We start from the raw sequence: 22,916 nt of genomic DNA, 5'->3' as shown, positions 1-22,916 counted from the left end.
CCACACCCACACCCACACCCACACCCACACCCACACCCACACCCACACCCACACCCACACCCACACCCACACCCACACCCACACCCACACACCACACCCACACACCACACCCACACCCACACCCACACCCACACCCACACACGAACACGAACACGAACACTTCAACTAGCCCTAAACCTGAGTCAGCCCTATATTAGCCCTAGGTTTTACCCTCTTCGCCTCCTCTTTGCTTACCCGCCTCTTTGCTTACCCTGACTCTCCCCTCCACATTTATTGCTCACGTGATAAAAAACCGGGTAACTATCCTCTCGCTTGGAGCACCCCTTTTTTACACAAAAATTGATGGCCCGATCTGTTTCGATCATAAAAGAGGATTATAATGACTACAAAATATCGTTGATGTGCCGCAGCAACTGTCTCCTGGCTTTACCGCAGAGCTCTTTCAAACCGAATCTGGCACATTTTATGTTCGTAGGCCACCAAAAAAGAATCGCTCACTACTCCTACTGCACGCCTTTCCCCACTCTCATGAATGCGGGAGCAAAATCGCGCCTTCCACAAGCGAAGAATATTCAGTAATCTGCATGGACTCAGTTGCTTATGGCCTGTCGGATGCACCTGTGGGGACTACTGCCTACAGCCGTTACTCCAAGAATGAGACGCCGAAAAAAGAAAGTGATCTTTAACTGTTTCCTTTGAAATAGTAGGTCCCGAACTATCGAAAAAATGCTAGCCGCTTCACCTTTGACTGGCATCTCTAGCCTTGATTCTTGGATTCATTGCACCGTAGGACCTTTTTAAAAAAATCTTCTGTTGATAACGACTGGTTTAGTAACTTGTAATAATTAAGAATAAGTCGTTCCTTCTTAATTTATATAAGAGAGGTATATAAAACACATGCTGATTATTGTGTTGAACCCAATGGTTCAGACATGATTCGGGACATTCATGATAACTCATCTTCTTATATACTAAGTTCTGGACAACTAATAGATCTTTATCTTACTACTGCAGGAAACCCCAATATTAGAATTTGCCTAATCTAATTTATGCAAAGAGCGTAGTTGTAATCACTTATTCCAACATTTTCGAACCAACAATGATATTGGATATCCTCTGTTCATATTGTACGTTAAAGAGCCGTTCGGAGGGAAACAGGCGTAAGCCAGGTCTTTGCTCAACAGTGATTCTTTGCCGCACTCTCCAGTCATATTTTCCCCGTTAATTTTTGACTATCATATCCTATTTGCAACTAAATCTTCTCGTTTATAATTTTTGACTTTACTTTAAGTACAGTAAAAATATATCAAGGGAAAATATATACTGTTTGTAGTTAAGCGGTCCAAGAAGTATTTGTACGCAAACTAACTTTTTTGCATTGTTAACTGTTTTCAAAGGCAGTAACATCCATTTCAATTTGAGCACCTAAAGGCATTCTACCTACCACAGCCGTGCCAGCAGCTCTATCGGCTTGAGAATAGTTGGTGCAAACCGCATGTAAGTCTTCGTAATACTTTTATGTTCAAGATTAAAGCTAGATGACTCCGAAGTGTTCATCACATTCTGAGCAACTCACACTGATCTTCTCCAATGCCCTTTCTTTCCGCCAGTTTGTTTTCAACTATTAAGGAATCTGACCAGAAACAAAAACAAATCCATTTTGTTTTTTTCACTTTTTCTTGAAACTTAGAACAAAACATATACTACACAATACACAATCAGCAACAGTCGTAACAACGTCCATCACTCTCCAACTTCTCTGCTCGAATCTCTACATAATAATATATCAATTTTACCGTCTGGAACATCATCGCTACCTAGCTCTTTGTGAACCGCTACCATCAGCATGTACAGTGGTACTTTCGTGTTATCTGCAGCGAGAACTTCGACGTTTGCCAAATCAAGCCAATGTGGTAATAACCACACCTCCGAGATCTGCTCCAAAAGATACTCCAGTTTCTGCCGAAATATTTTATTGTAGAACAAGCCTATCAGCATCGAGAGGAAAGGCGTCCAATGCGGCGGTTTAGATGGGATAACTCCCAGCGCAATCTGTTCCCGCAAGTGCATTCCTAAACTTAATTCATACCTGTTCCTCAGCTGTTGATGATGCCTGCAAAATTGCAGCTTGACGTACTGCGGACCCTGCAGTCCAGCGCTTGTCATAGAACGCAAACGCTGAAAAACTCCAAGTTTCTCGAGTGCCTCCACAACGACCGTATCGTCTTTTGCCTCCCATTCTTCCTGGCACTTTTTTTCGTCCCAGTTCAAAAAGTACTGCAGCACCTCCGTCTTTGATTCACGCAAGTTGCTCCATACTTTGAAATACAACTCTTTGATTTGCCTTCCAGACATGCGGAAAACTCGGCTCCCTTGCTTGCCTCTTGTCGAATCCAGTACACTAATTGTTTCTCTTCTTCTAGTAATAGCCAGGTACCAAGCATATTTTTTTTGTATCTGAGAGTAGATCTCTCTCTTTTTTACGGTAAAAAATCTCAAATATCCAACAGGGTCCCCATGATATGGCTCAATATCTTCCAAGTATTCTTTGTATTCCTCGTCGTTTCGCAGCATTCTCTCCACAGCTAGTGCTTCCCAAGCTATCCTCCGATACGATACTTTCTGGCGAGCCCAGCAGACGCAGAGCTCGAACATTTTTTGACAGCCCTTGCATAATCCGTATTGTGTGAATACTCCCTCTGGGCAGAAGTATATATCGATACCATACAGGAAAAGATGTTTAATTTCATCGGACCGAAAGCCAAGAAACTCTAATACATTCATATTCTCAGAAGTATTGGGAAATTGTGCTTTCAGTTTCTTTCTCTCTAGCGAGACCATTTGACTTCCTTTCCGCTTATATGGCTCTTTATCAATGTCAGTGGCTGGATGGAATCTATTACTCTCAGCATTTCCACCTGTATTGGAGTCCTCGTTGGTGCTAGCAGTGGTACTGGCGGTGGTAGTAGCACTAGTCCTGGCGTTGGTGCTGGCGGTGGTAACAGCACTAGTCCTAGCATTGGTGCTGGCGGTGGTAACAGCACTAGTCCTAGCATTGGTGCTGGCGGTGGTAACAGCACTAGTCCTAGCATTGGTGCTGGCGGTGGTAACAGCACTAGTCCTAGCATTGGTACTATCAGCAGTATTAGCACTAGTCCTAGCATTGGTGCTGGCGGTGGTAACAGCACTAGTCCTAGCATTGGTGCTGGCGGTGGTAACAGCACTAGTCCTAGCATTGGTGCTGGCGGTGGTAACAGCACTAGTCCTAGCATTGGTGCTGGCGGTGGTAACAGCACTAGTCCTAGCATTGGTACTATCAGCAGTATTAGCACTAGTCCTAGCATTGGTGCTGGCGGTGGTAACAGCACTAGTCCTGACGTTGGTGCTGGCGGTGGTAACAGCACTAGTCCTAGCATTGGTACTATCAGCAGTATTAGCATCAGTATTAGCATTGGTACTATCAGCAGTATTAGCATTAGTGCTAGCATTAGTACTGGCATTGGTGCTAGCATTAGTACTGGCGTTAGTGCTAGCATTGGTGCTAGCATTAGTACTAGCATTGGTACTAGCATTGGTACTAGCATTGGTACTATCATGAATGCCCGCGTTGCTGTCCTCATCGCTGCTGCAATAATCTCTGTACCTGTCACTACTACTTCTCTCTTGTGAACTAGACGGTAACGCAGCAACCGACATGGAGGCTGTGGCCTGATTTTCAGCCAATCTGTCCATTCTCTTTATCAGTTCCACTGTGTCTGCCGACAGGTCCGTCCTGGAGCCACAGCATCCAACATGCTGGCCCTTTTTTCCTTTCTTTGATTCAAGTCCATAAAACTCGCGTACCTGTTCGGTTATACAGCCTTCCTTAATTGGTGATAATTCACCCCTACGATTCCTTGCCGCCCAACTGTTTTTTCTAGATAATAGATAACAGAGGCCTCCTTCTCTTAGTCTTCCCACGCCTTGAATGAGCTCAATAATATTAAGTCTATTATCAAGCGTGATCACCATCATCAATTCCTTAATGTCAATTCCTTCAGTCACTAATTTTGTTCCGATGAGAACTCGCATGCCACCGTCAGTGACAAACTCCTCCGTGCGAGACACCTTTTCCGCAGCACCCAGCTTCCCGTGTATCCATACCACCTTGAAATACTCCCTCCAAGAGCAGGCCAGTTCTTCCACTTGTTTGGTTGTGCTAGCAATTACAATGGCCTTCGACTCTGGTTCAGTTTCAAACAGGGCTAAAAGAAGCTTCAGTGCTTCTTCGGGAGGTGATTCCACTTTTTTCCAAATTTTATGCACATGCCCTAAAGGCACCTCAGATTTCTCCTTAATCAGATTGAACATCTGTGTGGGATAGCTGGATAAACCCCTGCTGAGGTCTTCCGACCGTTTGAGCTCGTTGATGTCCATCGATTTCTTGCTCAGTCCCGTAAGCCCTATGCGCTGCAACGCAGCATCAGCTACAGCCTCAGGTGCTGTGCCGCTCAAAAAGATTGCTTTCTCGAAAGCGTCAAAATCGAGGTTCCTTATGCCCCCAAATTGCGGCTGCCGGTAGACCTCCGTTTCCAAGTTGTGAAACTCATCTACAATGAGGTAACCCAACTTTACATTGTTGGTCCTAAAGGTGCACTCAACAATATTATCCCACCCAGCTATCCTGTCTGTGAAGTTGGCGCTAGCAAGGTCATCGTAGATCCCCACGTATAAATCAGTAACACCATCGTAACCCTCTTCAATAAAGTTTCTTACAGTGGCCACATTCAAGCAACCGCCTCGGCGCAACCTGATCATGCAATTAGCAAGCAACACTGTGTACGGTACAAACAGAAACGACACATGTTTCACGTCGCTCTTGGACGCGAGTGCTATTAAGGGAAGATGAAACAACTCCGTCTTACCATAGCCCGGTGAGGCTTGTACTGCCACAGAGGGTGTGTCTGCCATGTATATTTCATAACATAAGCGCAACTGATGCAAGTCCCTGAATTCAAAGGATCTGCCAAAAAGTTTCCGACCTGCGACGAGGATATCGTTTGTGCTCTTGGGCTCTCGGGGCCTTTTTCGCGTTGCACTCAAAAAATTTTGATGATGATCTGAACTCGCTTCGCCTGCTACTGCTGCTACTACATCTCTCGCATTCCGAGTACTGGAGAAGGAACAATGGTAGTCTCTTTCAAGGCCTAACCATTGAATCCAGCGCTCGGAAGCTCGCTCCTGCAATAAAGTGGCGGTCGTTCCACTGACACTGGTTAACGAAAAGGAATCCACACCGTAAATGTTTCGCCCTGTTTGAACGGAATGGTTGGCCATGAGTTCACTCGTCGCCGACTCGTACAAATCTGTTTCAAATCTGCTACCTACGCAGTGCCGCCCTAGGGCAATCAACCCCTGGCGCATCTCCCGAAAATTCAGCTTCTGAGGTGCATTCTTCGGAAGTTCCCTCATGTACTGTCGAAAAGTTGCATATTCAACGAGACAGCCCTTAGCGGTATTCAGAAACATGTAGGAATACAAAACTATCCTCGAAGTATCTCGATTTGTTACTTGATTTGGATCCTCAAACCCCACGACATCCATCCAAGGATCGTGTTTAAAGGCGTCATAACTGTTACCAAGCGCACATATCTGCATTTGCCTTAGCACAGTGACAAAGTAAAACAAGTAATCTGAAGTGAGTCCGTCAAGTGTCTTTAGTCGAGGCTCCGATGAACCGTTCTTGTTATAATCAGTGTATAGTTGGATGCGCCTTGTTATATCGTCGACGTATACGTTGCGCTGAGGACCGGCAAAAGCGAGTAGCTGAAGCTCTGGATACCGGTAAGGGTATCCTACGGCAAAATGGATCATCCACATAAGTGGCACCGTAAGCTCGTCAATTGCAACAGCCACTTTATTTTTAAGAGCCGCGGTCATTTTGTTAGTATCTCTTCTCAACTTTGGCAGCACAATTTCACGATATTTAACAGGTATCATTTGAAGAAAAGAATCGTTTTCCAGATACTCGTCAATTCCTCGCTTTGGCTCTCTGAACAACACGTCTCGATTACGCAAAATGAGACTGGCAATATCAACCACTGTAGGCATATAAAAGCAATTGTTCAACTCTTCCCAAAGGTTGTCAAACTGAGCCTTGCATGCAAAGTAAAAGCTGCGGACATACTCGCGATTAAACAGTTTTCCACATACTGATATACCATCAGAAGAAGGTACCAAAGTTATTCTATAAGAGTCCTTCAGCGCGGTTTCCTGTGCTACTTCGTGGTACAGAATTTTGATCCATTTCCACATCGCAACGCCGTTGTTGTCATCAAATATATCTAAATCCTTTGCGGTGCAAGCACAAGAAGACACCAATAAAGCTTTCACGGCATCTAGTGTTTTTCTGAGCCTTCGTGGAGTGTTAGGACTGCGCAACTTGCATACTTTTAAGCCATGTTCGTCCACAGAGGGAATAACGGATTGTTCATTCGCAACAGATAGATCTTCTTCCTCACCAGCACCACCACGGGGTCCCGCCCCAAAATTAAGCGCACATGCTCGCAAGATAATATGCAAAATATCACCCAATCCGTCTTTTTTGTTCATCATATCGTTACATATCTGTGAAAAGTACTTTATCTCAGTGGGTTTACGTGGGCATAGATCACGTTTCAGCCGCTCTGTGTCGACTTTCTTACCGCCAGGTAAACTTGCTTGATATGCGGAAAAAATCGAAAGCTCATTTACGTGTAGTAACAAAAACATGTAGGGTGCCAAATTGTATCCATATTTCCTTATGGTGCTTTTCTGAAGACTCCTTACAATAGGCGTGCCAGAAACAAAGTTGGTGAAAGTACGCATCGTAGAGCTGTCGTTCGGCCTGGAACTCGCAGTTTCGTAACAACGTTCCAGGACACGAAAACTCAACTCACTATAGTATCCTCTGTTGAGGTAAAAAAGAGAAAGGATATCGTAATCTTTCCTATTAAATTTCAAAGTATGTACTTGAAACAACGTGTAGACCATCAAGTTGATTTTCTTGGGAATAAGATACTTTGAAGGGATGGGTCCGCTCTGGAAATCTGGTTCGTCTTCAACAAACGTCAGAAACTTTTGTACATTTTTTTTAACCATGACGGGAATGACAATTTTTTCAAAAGATCTTTTCCTATCCATTGCATCGGTTCTGTATTTTACCACCTTGATTAGGCTAGACTTTTCGTCTTCGTAGAATGATCGCACTTCCGTGCGGATCGATTCAAATAAAGTTATTGAGTGACAATGTACCAAGTCGTTTTTGTTATTTAGAGCGGACTCAAACTCCTCAAAGTTTGCTTTTTCAAACTTACGCTTATCGGAAATTTTCATTTTATTTTTGTAAGTTTCGAAATTAACAATAGTATGTTGATTGTTATGCTTTTTGACAAGAAATCCATCAATATAAACAAAAGATTGTCCAGTTTCCACCCTATCATCATCTAGGAATGCAATTGAGCTACTCTATTGAGAAGATGCAGAATTATGTAATGAGCACCCAAAAGAAAAAGACCTCTGCTACACAAGTGCAAATCTCCAGCAGCAACAAAGCACAGTTAATAAAAAATCCCATCAAGATTAGCCACTGACCCCTTCAAGCACAACATAGAAAACAGAGAGATATCCGTTTCTTCCTGAGGATCGTCATTCATCGCTTGATTTCCGGCCTGCAAAAATAAAGTAGTAGGTACGTACTTTCTTTTTCAACTTCCATGTTTGTGCGTAGTATCTCAATCTGTCTGCTTAGTCGAGGAGAACCAGGATTCTGTTCATTGCTCAAGCCGCTTCGTGGATGTTCTCTTGGTTACTTAAACATGAACCAGTTGGTCGCTTCAAGAAATTATGCGCTCAGCCTGCAGCTTCTTCCGCTCTCGAAAAGACCAATATAATAAAAACTTATGAATTACATTTCCTTATTAGGTATATGACCTTACGCTTCGAAGTAAGGTAGACCTTTTTGGCGCACCTATATATATAACGCGTCAGAAAACCTTCTCCAAAAATTTCCCGTAACTTCTCCGACGCTCCCCCTCAAGAAAAAAGAAAAATATATTACCCTGCTTAATAAGAAAATACGTATCAAGTTACTTCCTTGGTGCAATATCCCACTATAAAAAAATTCCTTGACGCCAGATCTTCGGCCACAATTTGCGTCCCCAAGTGCCTAAACAGGAAATAATGACAGCTTTCGTACAGAGTTACTTCCACGGTGCAATATGTCCCTACGGCGTTGTCTAATACCATCCAGCGTGCAATAAGGTAACATATATATACCCACACCCACACCCACACCCACACCCACACCCACACCACACCCACACACCATCACTATCACCATCATCATCATCATCACCATCACTATCACTATCACAATCACTAACCCTACCACCATCACTATCACACCCACTACTTTCACTACCACCATTACCATCATCATCACCATCACCCATCACTACCACCATCACTACCACCATCACTACTACCATCACCATCACTACCATCACCATCACTACCACCATCACCATCACCATCACCATCACCATCACCATCACTATCATGAGAAGTACACACTTACTTACCCTATCTCTAACCCTACTATCAGCCCTACCTCGCTGTCTAACCCTACCTCTCCAACTCCAACCCCACTGCCTTAGCTTACCCTACCTGCTCCTCCACTGCCTACGCTCTCCACCTGCCATCCTTCACATCTCATCACTACTCCATATCTACCACCAACCACCACTTCCACTTATCCTACCATCTACCATCTACCTCTACAACATACCTAACATAATATGTAAACATCCAAATGTAAACAATCATATGTAAACAATCATATGTAAACAATCAAATGTAAACAATCATACCTAACATAATATGTAAACAATCATACCTAACATCATACCCTACCACTACTCCCCATCCCACCTCTAACCACATCTAGCTACCTCACCACATATCAACACCTACCATGCCTTCTTCTTCTCCTTAATAGCTCTCCATACGCCTACGGATGCTAAGAATACACTACTCTCATTCTACCCTACTGCCACACTGCCGCACTGCTCCTCATCCTCATCCTCACCTCTCACTCAGTTGCCATGGTTACCACTATACATCACCATACATCACCATACACGGCGCTTACCTCAGCGCTTCACACCCTGTGCCATTTACCCATAAAAACCACTTTTATTCCCATTTTTGTGTTTATAATATATTTTACGGACCCAAATATCATATATATGCACTTACTTGCATATAATATTACCTATTCTTCCACATTCTGTCTACTCATTATGTACATATATTATTCATAATCTTAAAAAATCACCTCAATAATCACCAAAATATAAAAATATCTCAATCATAAATCCTACGGAGTAGATACATACTATATTAACACTGTTCCTACCATTATGAAAGTCGAATATTTGCAGGGTCACCATGCCCTTATGGTAGATTAAACAACGGATTTACTCTGAACACTTCCGTGGTGCTACATCGCTCTAATATTCAACACATATACCGACGCTACATTAAAACTTTAGAATTAACCTCGTCATCCTAATACCTTCGTTCAATCTATTATAATATAGCGATAGTGCATACTCATTATTCTAAAATACACACTATAAACTACTTACAATTCAATTGAGTGTAATATAGTATAGCACATACTCACATGATAGTACATAACCTCTAGACGCTACTTCTTTGATCGAGAATCTTGTCTTTCATGCAATATTTTGGTACCGACTAATATATATATTCCTTACATATCTCATCATATTACAAAAAACGGTGTTTTCTGTAAGATAAGACACAAGATGTAGGTCTGTTTAATATGTCGAGTGTGTTAATCTGGGAAGAGATCTCATAATTCTATCACATTATTATAGATACACTACATCACAATTACATATGTCAACATAATAAGTGATACATCATTTACGTACAACTGCTTATAATATATGTGTTTTAAATGTCCAAGCAAGTTTTAAATCTTACCTGTTCCAATAAAGCTTTCACTTGCAGTAACTTATTCTGATTCCTTTCGTCAACATCTTCTATGTCTTGAATCGCACTTTCTAGATCATCTTCTTCTCGTGTAATATATCTAAATACTGTTATTGATTTTACTATTGAAAGCTTCATGGACAGGTCTCACGTAGGAAATCGTTTTAAAAACTCGCCTCCCGACCTTCACGGCCACTTTGTCATTGCTTCAGGCGCATCAAAATCGCTTGTCAGAACAACCGATAATCTCTATTTCGAATCACCCAATGTTACGAGAAATACAGCCACCATACAGAAACATAATGTTCCACTCAAGTTTCTTGGTAATCTTCGCTTTAACTTTTTCAAAAATTTTCAAGCGTCTATTAGCGCATTACACGAACAAAATCACACTTATGATCTTCTGAGTTTAAATGAACCGGCTAAACAGAACATTACACCATGTTTTACCAGGAACGTCCTAGAACTATATGATGGCACTATGCTTACCTTCATAATTGAGTATGATGACTTTTACAGGTTATCTAAAGAATACCTAATTTCTCCTAGCAATCCAGTACAGGCTATTAATAAAGTGGATAGCGCTGAATCTACTCACAGATATCCCTATCATATAATCCACAGCATTTTTAGCCATGCCAATGCTCGATTCATTAAACATTCTATTGGGAATAGTTCAGTTAAGTTTCTGAAGGAATCAGATGTGGACTAGTCTAACGCTACCAGTTATAAATGTCCAGATTGTTTGATGGGCAAAGGTGCTACAAATATATGCCTCATCGGGCCACGACTAAACTATCATAAATCATATGAAGTTTTTCAGTACCTACATGTTTCAACATGTGGACCCGTTCTCAATCTGTCAAAGAGTGTACCAGCTCGCTTTATCTCATTCACTAATAAGAAAAAAAGATTCTCAGTGGGTTTATCTATTATATAATTGTCGAAAAGAGTCCATTTTGCGAGTCTTTACTACAATACTAGCTCTCATCGACCGTCAATTTAACTCCGAAGTCTCGGTATTTGAACTCCAATATCGTTCAGGATACACTAATAAAGTCGTTCCGATATTTCTAATGAAACGTGGAATAACTCCATGTAATACCAACTCAACGGATTCCAGAACAGACAGTGTCGCCAAAAGGGTTAACCCTGTGTTATTTGATGACTTTTGTACATAACTTCATCACAGTGATTTACCGTATCATTAATGGTTCTCAGCAGTCGAATTTTCTCCCATAATCAGAAACTCATTAGCCGCATCAAAAAACGGAAAATCTGCACGGCAACGTGTAGTTCTAGGAGCACTTAACTCTTTTACTTTGCTCCCTTTTGGTCAACGTATTATAGTTAATAAACACGACCCCGAGGCAGAGGTTTATCCTCGTGGTAAACCTGGCTACGCTTTATATCCATCTCGAGACCCTGATGGTTACGTCATCTATCTACCATCTTTGAAGAAGACGGTGGATACTGCAAACTACATCGTTCTTCAGGAGAGCAGTTCAGACGAGATGTGTTTAATTGTGACACAACTGCTTTCCACGGCCTTAAAATAATATTTTAGTAGTTTCCTGTAACTATTTTATTGGACAAGGGAAAAATAAAGTTCTGCTGTCTGAACTTTAAACATGATCATGATTTTTTTCCCAATCTTTTATTAGATCATTTCCAGACTATCATAGAAGACAATACGCCGTGGTTACATTTTACTCTTCTGTTGGAGTCTGTGACTTTTCATGTATTGTATACCCTAGAAGATAATCCTAGGATATCTAAATGCATTTTCTTTCAATTCTATAGGTGATCTTGGACAGCCTATACCTCCAGCGCAGAGAATATTACACTAAGCAATATTACTTATCAGGAGAATATTCAATTTCTTTTAAATACGTATTATGATTCGATTATTTAACTTCTACCAACCTGATCATCACTATGACAGTGACAAGCACAGCTTTTTCATGTGATAATAAACTTCTATAGCCAGTCAGTTAAACTAGATCAGGTTTCTTTTCCCAGAACGGTAAACTTTAAACATATAATTACACATTTACTTGAATTAATGAACTCGGGACATTGGCTCTATATTAATCACCTATGATGAAAGTGCGCCTTCTTGTAACCCGCCTTCATTATCATCACCTGAATCATATAACACATCAACTCAAAATGTATTAATGCAACTTGCTAAGATGACTACATATAATAATATAATATTACTTCATGCTTTAACAACAAAAGAAAAGCATTACTTGGGTTAAATTTAGCATGAATTTTTCACAAACTCTAACGCCGTTGACATCATTCCAAAATTCCCACGGACGAGGGCACATAAAGAACATGTTTTTGAACAATATTTTACTTATTCTCAACCCAACTAAAAAAGCTTTTAGAAACTAACTACATAAAAATTCAAGCACGTCTTTTATAATGGCATAAAAAGTTGCTTCGTCCTGTGGTACTATAGACCTCAGTTTGGGAGACACTTCTTGCCCTATGTACGCTTATCATTAGCTGTACACCTCTTGCGTACCATGTATATTCCAGAACAGTGAATGCTTTTACGACAGTCAATGCACTTTTGTCAGCAATTTATACCACTTTCATATTTTCCATTAAAATAGGTACTACTGTTGAAAAGGCATGATAACCTGAAGTTTCGTATGGGTTAGTTACACTAGGTGAAGGATCGTTTGCCTCCATATCGTCAAGCCATTCACGGACATTGATAATAGCTGGAACAATTCTGGTTTCATAAAGGGTTTCATTCATCCAGATTACGGATACATTCAAATAGTAGTCGCCAAATCCCGATGCCTCATCAAAATGAAAATATGTCTCTAAGGGAACTGTATTAGACCATGCGCTCAGTGTAGCTGCAGTCGCGTTGGTTAAAACATTAGCTAAGTTTACCACCACTTTACTTGAAGATCTGTCATCACGAAATAGAAAGATAATTCTACAACAGCATCATTTCGCCGCTACTTATACTTTTTCACCGTCACAATATAAAATCAGCTATTGTCTATTTCAATAAGTCCGACGGTGTCAGAAAAATATTCATTTTACTATCGCACATTGATATTATTCTAGCAAAGTAAGACGATTATTCATACGCAGTGCGCAAATAATGGTGTAAATTTTGAAACCGTTAAAACAGCATTTGTACTGTCATCAAATTTACTGGAAGCAGTAGCTAGATTGAATGATATCTCTGCAGAATAACGCCACCAATACTCGTCAAGGAGGAGCAGATAACCCCCCATTATGCAATCTTTCCCCCTATTCTTGTTGCCTTTTTCCAATCACGCGCCTTGAAGCAGCTTCCACAATACGGTGGCTGCCAATGTGAGTGTTTTACCGCCGCACTCAAATGCTACACTGACTCAATGTCCATCAGTGACCACAACATCTACATACTCTAACAGCTGAAGGAGGAGCTTGCTGTGTAGCCTAAACTATAAATCAAATTTTTGTACCTAAGACTACGGCTCGATAGAACGAAACTTTTGAATTTCTGCTCTAATTTCTATAAAATTACCTTAATCGCAAGAAGGTAAGGCGATGCTTATAAATCTCATTAAAATTTAATTATTTTTCTTCTATTCTAAACATAACAATTTCTTATGATGATTATATCATGATTTCATCGCCAAAATGAAAGCTGGTTTCTTTAAATTTCACCCGGCATGAAAAATGTGCACAGTGCATCAAATGGCGTTTCAAATATGAACATCTATGATTAGATACTATTCGTCAGTAACGCGACGTGGCCTTCCTATGTTTGGTATCTTAGCTTATCGCCTTATAGCAGTGTATTTGTAGAAGCAGCAGCACTTTTATGGTGGTAATCAGGCTGTGAAAGTCCACAATCATTTCGTCCATTTTCTACAATTACCAACCACTCAAAGAACCGGAGAAAGAGTTCTAATCAATACAAAGTTCATGGGAAGGTAATTGTATAAAAGTGTGTACAATAAAAAACAACATTTTGCTACCTATATTCTTGGTAAGGTAGTCTCTATGGAGTAAATTTTTCCACTCATCTAATGGCAATGTAATAATGAAAAACTAGCCTTGATCTTTTTTAAAGTAGGTAAATCCGTACTAGGCCAGAAGAACAACTTCTTCTTTGAGATTAGAGAACGATGTTCTAAATGAACGCATATTTGTGGTTAACTTCTCTAAATTAACATTCGAGGTTCACTGCTATACTGGCTCACCCGACTACATCAGCACCATCAAGTGTTGGACTATAGAGCAAGAAGAAGTGAGCGGCGCAGTTAATCACATTATGATGATAATTAGAGGTTAAAAATAGTAATAATGAAGAATAAGTATGGATTCTTCTTATGCTATATAAGAGAGGTTTATAAAACACACGCCAATTGATTCACTATTAACTATGATCAATATAATAGTGATTCCGGTAGTCACTATACATTGACGTGACGACTCATATTCCTCATATATAGAACTACTATATCATACTCAACTAATAGATCTTTAACTCAGCTTCAGTATTGTCTGCGCTTCTCGTTTAACATTTCTTCTGCAATAGGTGCAATCACTCTGAAAAAATTAAATTTAAAGTTAAGGTGAATTATCTACTTCATCTTAAACGTATAGGAGGTGTACATTAATATACTATATGGGCATTTAGATTGCGACCATAGCGACTCATATTCATTACCACTTGTTCCAACACATTATATTCACGACATGTGGTTAGGAGCATTCATTGATCACGTTATGTAAATTTGGTGCGCCATTAAAACCCTCCGCGTCGAGCCACAGGCATTAATCATCCTCACGTCAACCAAACTTCATATCATTAAAAGCAAGCATCATATTCAGGTTATGAGTAGCCGATCCTTGAAAAACTTAGTAGCGCATGGTTCAGGGAATAAACTTTAGGTACGTTTAGCACATTGATGATGTACGACGTACCTATATACTAAATGTTAGTTATAATATTGTACATCGTACTCATCATCACACACATTCGTAATTTTTTGGTAGCCTTTTCTACTATAAAAAAATTAATCTTCTTTACTCCTTTTTGTGTTCAATTACCATTTTCCTTCTTGAATACGCGGCAGGAGGCCGGCTAGTTGCGGATGCTTATGTTTAGATAGCGCCGGCAGAAACTATGTTAAATCAAAGTGGCAGCTGCCAGGAGATACACATTAAAGAAATTCCTATTTAGTAACTAATGCAAAGTTCGATTATACGGTTATGGCCGTTTCTCAGGACACCATCATGTGACATCTGGTAGTGGTGGCTGCAATTTCTATTATACTAACTCGGTTTAGAGCAAGTAGCAAGAAACTTTATCCTCCAACGGGATTGAATTTTTCCTTGTGTATGCTTTGTTGCTTTCGATTAATTGCTTACAAACAAGTACATAAATGTGGTTGTGTTTAGGTATAACAGTTTTTTTCTATTAGTATCTCAGAAATCGGACAATAATAGAATGTTTCTTTCAATTCAGTCAGAACATGCGCGCTATCATTATTTCCATTAGTTTGATCTGGGCAGCTTTAGCTGCGGAGACAGATGCCTTTTTTAATTTAAGTGCCTTGAAGGTAGACCAAATTTTACTGATAACAACCAGCAGTGCTGGTTGTTGAGCCATTCCTTGTATCATCATCCGGATGCTGAGAATGATTTCTCCATTTGGACTGGTATCTTTGATATTGGAGAGTTCATGGCTTATCAATTTCAACGTGACAATGCTACGATTGAGGTCACACCTAAAAATGACACTTTAGTTACTAATGAAGTGAACGGTAACCTGACTAAGTATGCCTATAATTCCAGCGTCGATTATTGTTCATTTGTCAGAGAGAATAATTTAGAGGGTCCTGTCAAGGAATATCTTGTTCAGCGCATAGAATAATCATCTTTAAATGCATCTACCACTGACATTGGGGATTTGTATTCTCGAGATGAGGAGTCTGACTGTTACAATGAACCCTGTGGTGAGGTTAGACACTGCTTGGAAATTGCGAGCGCTTGTGGTCATTGTGGACGTTACCCTGTAATGACTAGAGCAGGTTATGAGTATCATTATGCAATGGATGCTGGTGGTTGTAGATGGTCATGTTGGATGGACTATTTACTTCACTGTCATCCCAAAAATGCTTTTTGTTTGCCATATCAAAATATTAAATTTGAAGGGATGTTTGATGTATACGTTATGTCACCTTTATAAAGGTTAATAATAGATATTGCCCTACTTAAAAATATTACTTCGACTTTCAGTGACTACACTGTGCCAATTAAAAACTACTGATGGAACGTACACGCTGATTTAAGTAACAGATCATGGATGAATCTTTTTAGACTTTTGTACCGTAAAGTTTAAGGAAATGCACAGTACGGGCAATATTTCTCTGATTTTCCCCATATATCAATCAGACGTTTGCTGAAAACGGCTCTCCTGCTTTCTAATAAATTGCTGTTCAAACATGTTCATCCTAGATGATGTCAGTAGGGCTTTGAAGGACATATTTCTCAGTGGTATCTGGGGGAAGTACATGAAAAACGTGAAGGATCTTTTGCAAAAACTCAATTTTGGTGTTTTGTTTCTATTAAGTTATAATTACGTATAAAATAGATATATGATTCGTGATATTGGGTGAATTTTGAGATAATTGTTGGGATTCCATTATTGATAAAGGCAATATTATTAAGTATACAGAATATACTAGAAGTTCTCCTCGAGGATTTTAAAATCCACAAAAGGGAATCGATAATTTTACATAATAATATTACTTTATGTTCTTTCCTTTTTTTTGTTGTCAGTCATTATCCTATTACATTATCAATCCTTGCATTTCAGCTTCTCATGACTTATGACATCTTCTAACACCGTATATGATCATATACTTATAGTAAGACTTCAAGTTGATAGACGGTAGTTGATTTTCATTTCAACAATATTTATAAGACAAGAGATTAATGTTCTATTGCTATGACAAGCAACTTGTATAGCCCCTTCCTTGATCTACAACGTTAATCTTAAAAGTGACGCATGTAAAACGGCTCCGGCCGACGGCATAAAAAAAGGGACCTCTTATATGGGAGAAGCAGAAGAGTATGAAGCCAAATGTTTCGGACTCTTATATTCCTCTTAAGCTTATGACACGTTACCTCCTTACTGTCAGCTCTTTTCTTTGAAAAGTTAGCCCAAAAGAATTTTTTTTTTCTGCGTTAATCGTTCTCAACTTAATGGTTCACGAATACCGTCACTGATCAAATGGGTTTGTAATATTAATATACATGTATTGATAGTCAGCTGTATTTATATCACCAAAAGAGCATTCTTTTCTTATTTTTCGTTACTTTTCACTGTCTATGGTTTTCATTCGTAAAGGCGCTCGTCCCTAGTTTGCAATAGTGTAGATACCGTCTTTGGATAGGGCACTAGCGATGGCTGGCTCTAATCTGCTCGAGTACCATGGGACACCGGTGATCATTCTAGTGACTTGGTCTGGAGAAAGACCGGTTAACATGGTGGTGAAGTCACTGTAGTTGAAAGCAGCTTCAGCAACTTCAACTGAGTAGGTTTCAATTAATAGGCGTTCATTCTGTTGAAATGTTTCCCAGGATGGAATATACGAGAAAAGAATATACGAGAAAAGAATAAAACAATAAACGTGTTAAACTTTCCACTGCCATGGAAAATTGCAAGAAAACATTTGCAGATTATATTATGACAGCAGCTCCTGCCCCAGCTGACTAAGATGGCTCGGGTCCGCTATGGTTGTTGCACGGCTCCGTCCAGAGGGACGTTTAGCACATAGAAAATCATTCATATGAGCATCGCATCGTATCCCAAAGAGTGATATTACTAAGTGTGAACCAACCATGTGAAATGATATGATTAATTGTTGTCTCAGCAAATACCGAGAAAAGTTCTTATAAAGCGGGCAAGTCTTTTTCTGTTTTACCTAGCTTAAATCTTCCTAATTTACATTTTATGAAATGGTAAGCTGAGTATAAAATATCAAGTACATATAACCTACAGACATGTCAATCACAATTCCAGAAACCATGAAGGCCGTCGTCATTGAAAATAGCAAAGCAGTTGTCAAAGAAAACATTCCCGTTCCTGAATTGGAAGAAGGATTTGTTTTGATCAAGACGCTTGCTGTTGCTGGTAATCCAACTGATTGGGCGCACATTGACTACAAGGTTGGCCCCCAAGGATCTATTTTGGGATGTGACGCTGCTGGCCAAATTGTTAAATTGGGCCCGGCCGTTGATCCTAAAGATTTTTCTGTTGGTGATTATATTTATGGGTTTATCCACGGATCGTCCGTTAGATTTCCTTCCAATGGTGCTTTTGCTGAATATTCTGCTATTTCAACTGCGGTTTCCTACAAATCACCCAATGAGCTCAAATTGTTGGGTGAGGATATTCTACCTGCCGGCCCTATCAGGTCTTTGGAAGGCGCAGCCACTATCCCAGTATCACTGACCACAGCCGGTTTGGTGTTGACTTATAATTTAGGTTTGAACTTGGAATGGGAGCCATCCACTCCACAAAGAAACGGACCCATCTTATTATGGGGTGGTGCAACCTCAGTAGGCCAGTTACTCATCCAATTAGCGAATAAATTGAATGGCTTCACCAAGATCATTGTTGTCGCTTCTCGGAAACACGAAGGACTATTGAAAGAATATGGTGCCGATGAATTATTTGATTATCATGATATTGATGTGGTAGAACAAATTAAAAACAAGTACAACAACATCCCGTATTTGGTCGATTGTGTTGCCAATCAAGATACGCTTCAACAAGTGTACAAATGTGCGGCCGATAAACTGGATGCTACTGTTGTCGAATTAACTAATTTGACAGAAGAAAACGTCAAAAAGGAAAACAGGAGGCAAAATGTCACTGTTGACAGAACAAGACTGTATTCAATAGGTGGCCATGATGTACCATTTGGAGGCATTACTTTCCCGGCTGACCCAGAAGCCAGAAGAGCTGCCACCAAATTCGTCAAATTTATCAATCCAAAGATCAATGATGGGCAAATTCACCATATTCCAGTAAAAATCTATAAGAACGGGCTTTCTGACGTCCCTCTTATCCTAGAAGACATTAAATATGGTAAGAACTCCGGTGAAAAACTAGTTGCCGTGCTAAACTAAGTAATCAGTCAGCAAATTCTTTTATGTATATATAGCTTACTACATATAGGTATATTAAACTCTGTTTCCTGGTGTAAACGTTCTCGCCTTGTTACCCTTTGTAAAACAAGTCAATAGGAATGTTGGAAACGTCATAGCCCATTTTTCAGTTTGTCATTAAGTAGTCCTACTCGCACGTTCATGGAGAATGCAAAATCAGCAAACGAAGTTATGATTTAATTGCCACCTATTGATTGAACCATAGGTACTGAGTGCATAAAATTATATTCCAATTTCATTTACAAGCGTCCCAGTAAAATTGAAGACGTTCTAATAATGTTTGAATAAACATTTCAGAAGACTGCTTTTTCTATGAGGATGGTGCAATCAGTTTCTGGACCGCTGTATCGCATTTTATTGCATGTATAGCACGCCTTTTCCTCGAGGTGAAAAACCAGCTAATATAGAAGCTTGAATATTAGATAAACTAGAACTTCTACGAAATGTGCATGAATCTTTAAATAATATTCCTTGACTAGGCCATATCGTATTTTTCCGACCACGCAAACTTTAGGAAAGTTAGTAGTAAATTATAAGTACTCACAGTTACGTGATTAGTTCGCCGCTCTATATCTTCTCATAACATGTAAAAGTATTACTGAAAAGTTGAATAATGATACAATTTCTCTTTTTTCTGATGTATTGGTTTTCCTTCCGATAAACCTCCTTTCAAGTAAATATTGATAAAAAGAATGATCATAGTAATCATTCAATGGGGATTTTAATTTGGTTATTCATGCTTTTTAATTCCAGTTTTTTTACTTTTAGCGAAGAGAAACCCAGTTATAATTTATAAGTATGATGGGGGATAAGTTCAGGCGTGATGATATTATAAAAGTATTATTTTTTAGTCTATCTACATCTATAGAAGAAAAATAGTTAGATTTGTGTTACTTTCAATTTGATATTGGGTACACCGTTGTCATATTCAATTCTCAGCATTGCCCAGTTCAGGTCAACCAAAATAGATGCTATAGCCAGAGCATAAACAAGGGAAATAGCATAGAAAAAGTTACTGTTCCCTGATCCTAAAACAACCCATAGGTGATAGAAAATCGGAGCCAAAACAATTGCGTGTAAAAAGAGTAATGCAGATATAATAGGATACCTTAAATAGCCAAATAGAGGGGTGAAGAAAGGTAAGAAACTGAAGAAAAAACCAGCATCGCCCAAGGAGGGATATGGTTTTGTTAAAGCAATCCATCCAATACACAAGATAAATGCATAAAAAGGCTGCTTATGATAGCGCACAGCAAATGGTGTTATGAATGCAGCAATAAAAATATTGAATACAGCTTTAAAGAATGGTATGAAGGTGTCGAACATTTCAATGAAAAAGTACCACCATAAACCTAAATTTGGGAAAACCTTCTCGAAGTTTATAATAGATCCATACACTTGCGTCAAGAAAGACCAACTTTTGCTGCCTAAAATATTGTAGCTAAATAATAACAGAATGCTTAAAGATAATATGGAAGTGACGACAGAGAACATTCTTTGTCGCCAATTCTTAAGCATACCTAATAGAGGAATCAATAGCAGAATAGGGTACAGTGACAAGTATCCTGATACGGTAATCATAACAGAGGATAAAATGACGTTACCGTCGACTAATATGCAATATAATGACGAGGAAATGGCAAAATTTGTAAATATGACTGATGAACGACTAATGCACGATAAAAGAACTAAAGGGTTAACAGCATAGAGGACCCCCGGTAGCCAACTTTTCACCTTTAAGTTCTTGAAAACTTTTGTCACCTCCGTTAGCTGGTACGCAATCAACCCATCAATTAAAGCGTATATGAGGGAAACTAACGTGTCGGAATTGAATAGACATAAAAAGAAAACTAAAATTGGAGGATGGTGGACAACCCCGTGATTGTATACTTGAATATTGTTCCGCAGTAAGTATATACCTTCCTGTAATGACCTAAAGGAGGTTACGGGAGTTGAAAATTCTACGGACTGGTCCAATTGTTGTTGTAGAGAGGGGAAAAGGCTGCTCACAGCCAAACGAACTGCTATACAGCCTATGGCTACCTTCAATGCTGTATAATCCATGATAGCTCTCGCTTTTGGTGACTTTTTCAGATTAGGTCATGTATATAGTTTGAATTGCTGCTATGAATCCAGTTACTTTTAAAACAAAGATCATTTCAGCTAATAACACACATCTTTACCCGGCAGAAACAACGTATTATCTTTAAAAGGGCGTCCTCAAGAAGGACACACATACCTTATTTAAGAATATTATGTGCGATAAAATACTCCTGGTAGCAATAGTAGAGACAATGGTACTTAACAAGAGCTTGGGATTTGGATTAGCGACGTAGCATCATACGGATACATCCGAAAACTCATTAAATAAAGACAAGGGATCAAGATTCAGGCCAGCTTCTCTTCTTCTGTTAGTATCATCTTATAGTTAACAGTGATTTCCTCTAAGTCAGTTTATAATATACTCTTCACGTATGTTAAGACCTTTTATTCCTTCATTTTAGGACATTGTAGCACAATGCGTGACGCGTGTTATAATATAGAAATGATGCGCGTATCAACAATAATGAAAACATTAGTACACATAGAGGTACATCACATTAAAGGAAAAAGTGTAACGATAGGCACTGCTAGTATGCTAAAATCTGTTCAAGGACTATGGAAAGATTTTTTTGGGGTACGAAATGATGGCAGGAAGAGGGAATACGGATCCCTCGATGAAGTAAGAAGAAGATCCACTTTAAGAAATAGGCGAAAGCTCTTACGTGTTACGGGGAAAAGTGCATTAAAGAGACCAAGAAAGGTGCCAGATAGGAGACCTCAAGAACAACTTAGTAGAGGTACAGGCAAGACATTTAGACGAAGACTGAAAAGGATATTTCAGACAATCAGAGATGTTTTTTCTAACGATAATGAAAATATGAACAAGATGCAAAGTATTTGTGGCGACATGACTATAATTCTGAAAAAGCCATGTCAAAAAAGGCCTTCATATATGGATGCAAATATGGCCAAATCGAGGATTCTAAGGAGTGACGCCTTCAAGAGAAAGATATCGGAATTGAAGTATAATAAGCAACGAATTAGCGAATTAAGAAATGGGAGTTCTGATGTGCTTATCGGGAAAGATGGAAGTAAATCATTATATCTAGATAGGGAAATCCTTTTACAGCGACAAATCAAGAAAAGAGATGAGAAAATAAAATCCTTGGAAAGCAAGCTGCAATCATTACAAGAAGCATTGAATTACTCGAATGAAAAATATAGAATCTTGGAGGATTTATTGGATTCCTCGAATATTGATCCGTCCTATACAAAAACTAGAAGGACCATGTCGAATCTAGCTAGGAAAAATGAAGAGATTACACCCCTAAAAATTGACCTTTCACCATCTCCGATAAGAAGAACAAACTCATTATTCACTTCAAGCCCCATGAAAATATATAATCGAAATGCAAAGATACCAGAGATACCGCCGCTAGAAGAGCATGTATCTTCTACTTGTCCAACCCCACCACATCGTTCAAGAGAAACTGAAAAAGCAGATGAAACACTTTCTCCAATCTCAGTAGATTTTTCGAGTTATTTATCTTGATTTTTCTATGAAATCAAAGTTTCCTTGACGCATGTGCGCCGGGCTTGGGGGTAATGCCCACTGTTGTTCC

General features: G+C 39.4%; 5 protein-coding genes across 5 annotated transcripts; 3 read left to right on the top strand and 2 right to left on the bottom strand.

Moving 5' to 3' along the window:
* Window positions 1-1,743: 1,743 nt before the first annotated feature.
* Window positions 1,744-7,353, bottom strand: SMKI12G5055 (uncharacterized protein; the record flags this gene model as incomplete). The annotated part of the gene is made up of 1 exon (XM_056224567.1): window positions 1,744-7,353. One exon carries the CDS (start codon window positions 7,351-7,353, stop codon window positions 1,744-1,746), a length of 5,610 nt encoding a protein of 1,869 aa, XP_056078473.1.
* Window positions 7,354-10,177: 2,824 nt separating this feature from the next.
* Window positions 10,178-10,753, top strand: SMKI12G5050 (uncharacterized protein; the record flags this gene model as incomplete). The annotated part of the gene is made up of 1 exon (XM_056224566.1): window positions 10,178-10,753. One exon carries the CDS (start codon window positions 10,178-10,180, stop codon window positions 10,751-10,753), a length of 576 nt encoding a protein of 191 aa, XP_056078472.1.
* Window positions 10,754-18,081: 7,328 nt separating this feature from the next.
* On the top strand, window positions 18,082-19,212 carry SMKI12G5040 (uncharacterized protein; the record flags this gene model as incomplete). The annotated part of the gene is made up of 1 exon (XM_056224565.1): window positions 18,082-19,212. One exon carries the CDS (start codon window positions 18,082-18,084, stop codon window positions 19,210-19,212), a length of 1,131 nt encoding a protein of 376 aa, XP_056078471.1.
* A 918-nt stretch (window positions 19,213-20,130) lies between these two features.
* GAB1 (GPI-anchor transamidase subunit GAB1) lies at window positions 20,131-21,315 on the bottom strand (the record flags this gene model as incomplete). Its single annotated transcript, XM_056224564.1, has 1 exon — window positions 20,131-21,315. One exon carries the CDS (start codon window positions 21,313-21,315, stop codon window positions 20,131-20,133), a length of 1,185 nt encoding a protein of 394 aa, XP_056078470.1.
* Window positions 21,316-21,886: 571 nt separating this feature from the next.
* NBP1 (Nbp1p) lies at window positions 21,887-22,846 on the top strand (the record flags this gene model as incomplete). The annotated part of the gene is made up of 1 exon (XM_056224562.1): window positions 21,887-22,846. One exon carries the CDS (start codon window positions 21,887-21,889, stop codon window positions 22,844-22,846), a length of 960 nt encoding a protein of 319 aa, XP_056078469.1.
* Between the last annotated feature and the right edge of the window lie 70 nt (window positions 22,847-22,916).

Source organism: Saccharomyces mikatae (assembly GCF_947241705.1).
Source record: "Saccharomyces mikatae IFO 1815 strain IFO1815 genome assembly, chromosome: 12".
Classification (NCBI taxonomy): Eukaryota; Fungi; Ascomycota; class Saccharomycetes; order Saccharomycetales; family Saccharomycetaceae; genus Saccharomyces; species Saccharomyces mikatae.
Note: the sequence above shows the minus strand (reverse complement) of the source record. Positions and strands in the feature narration are given on the sequence as shown.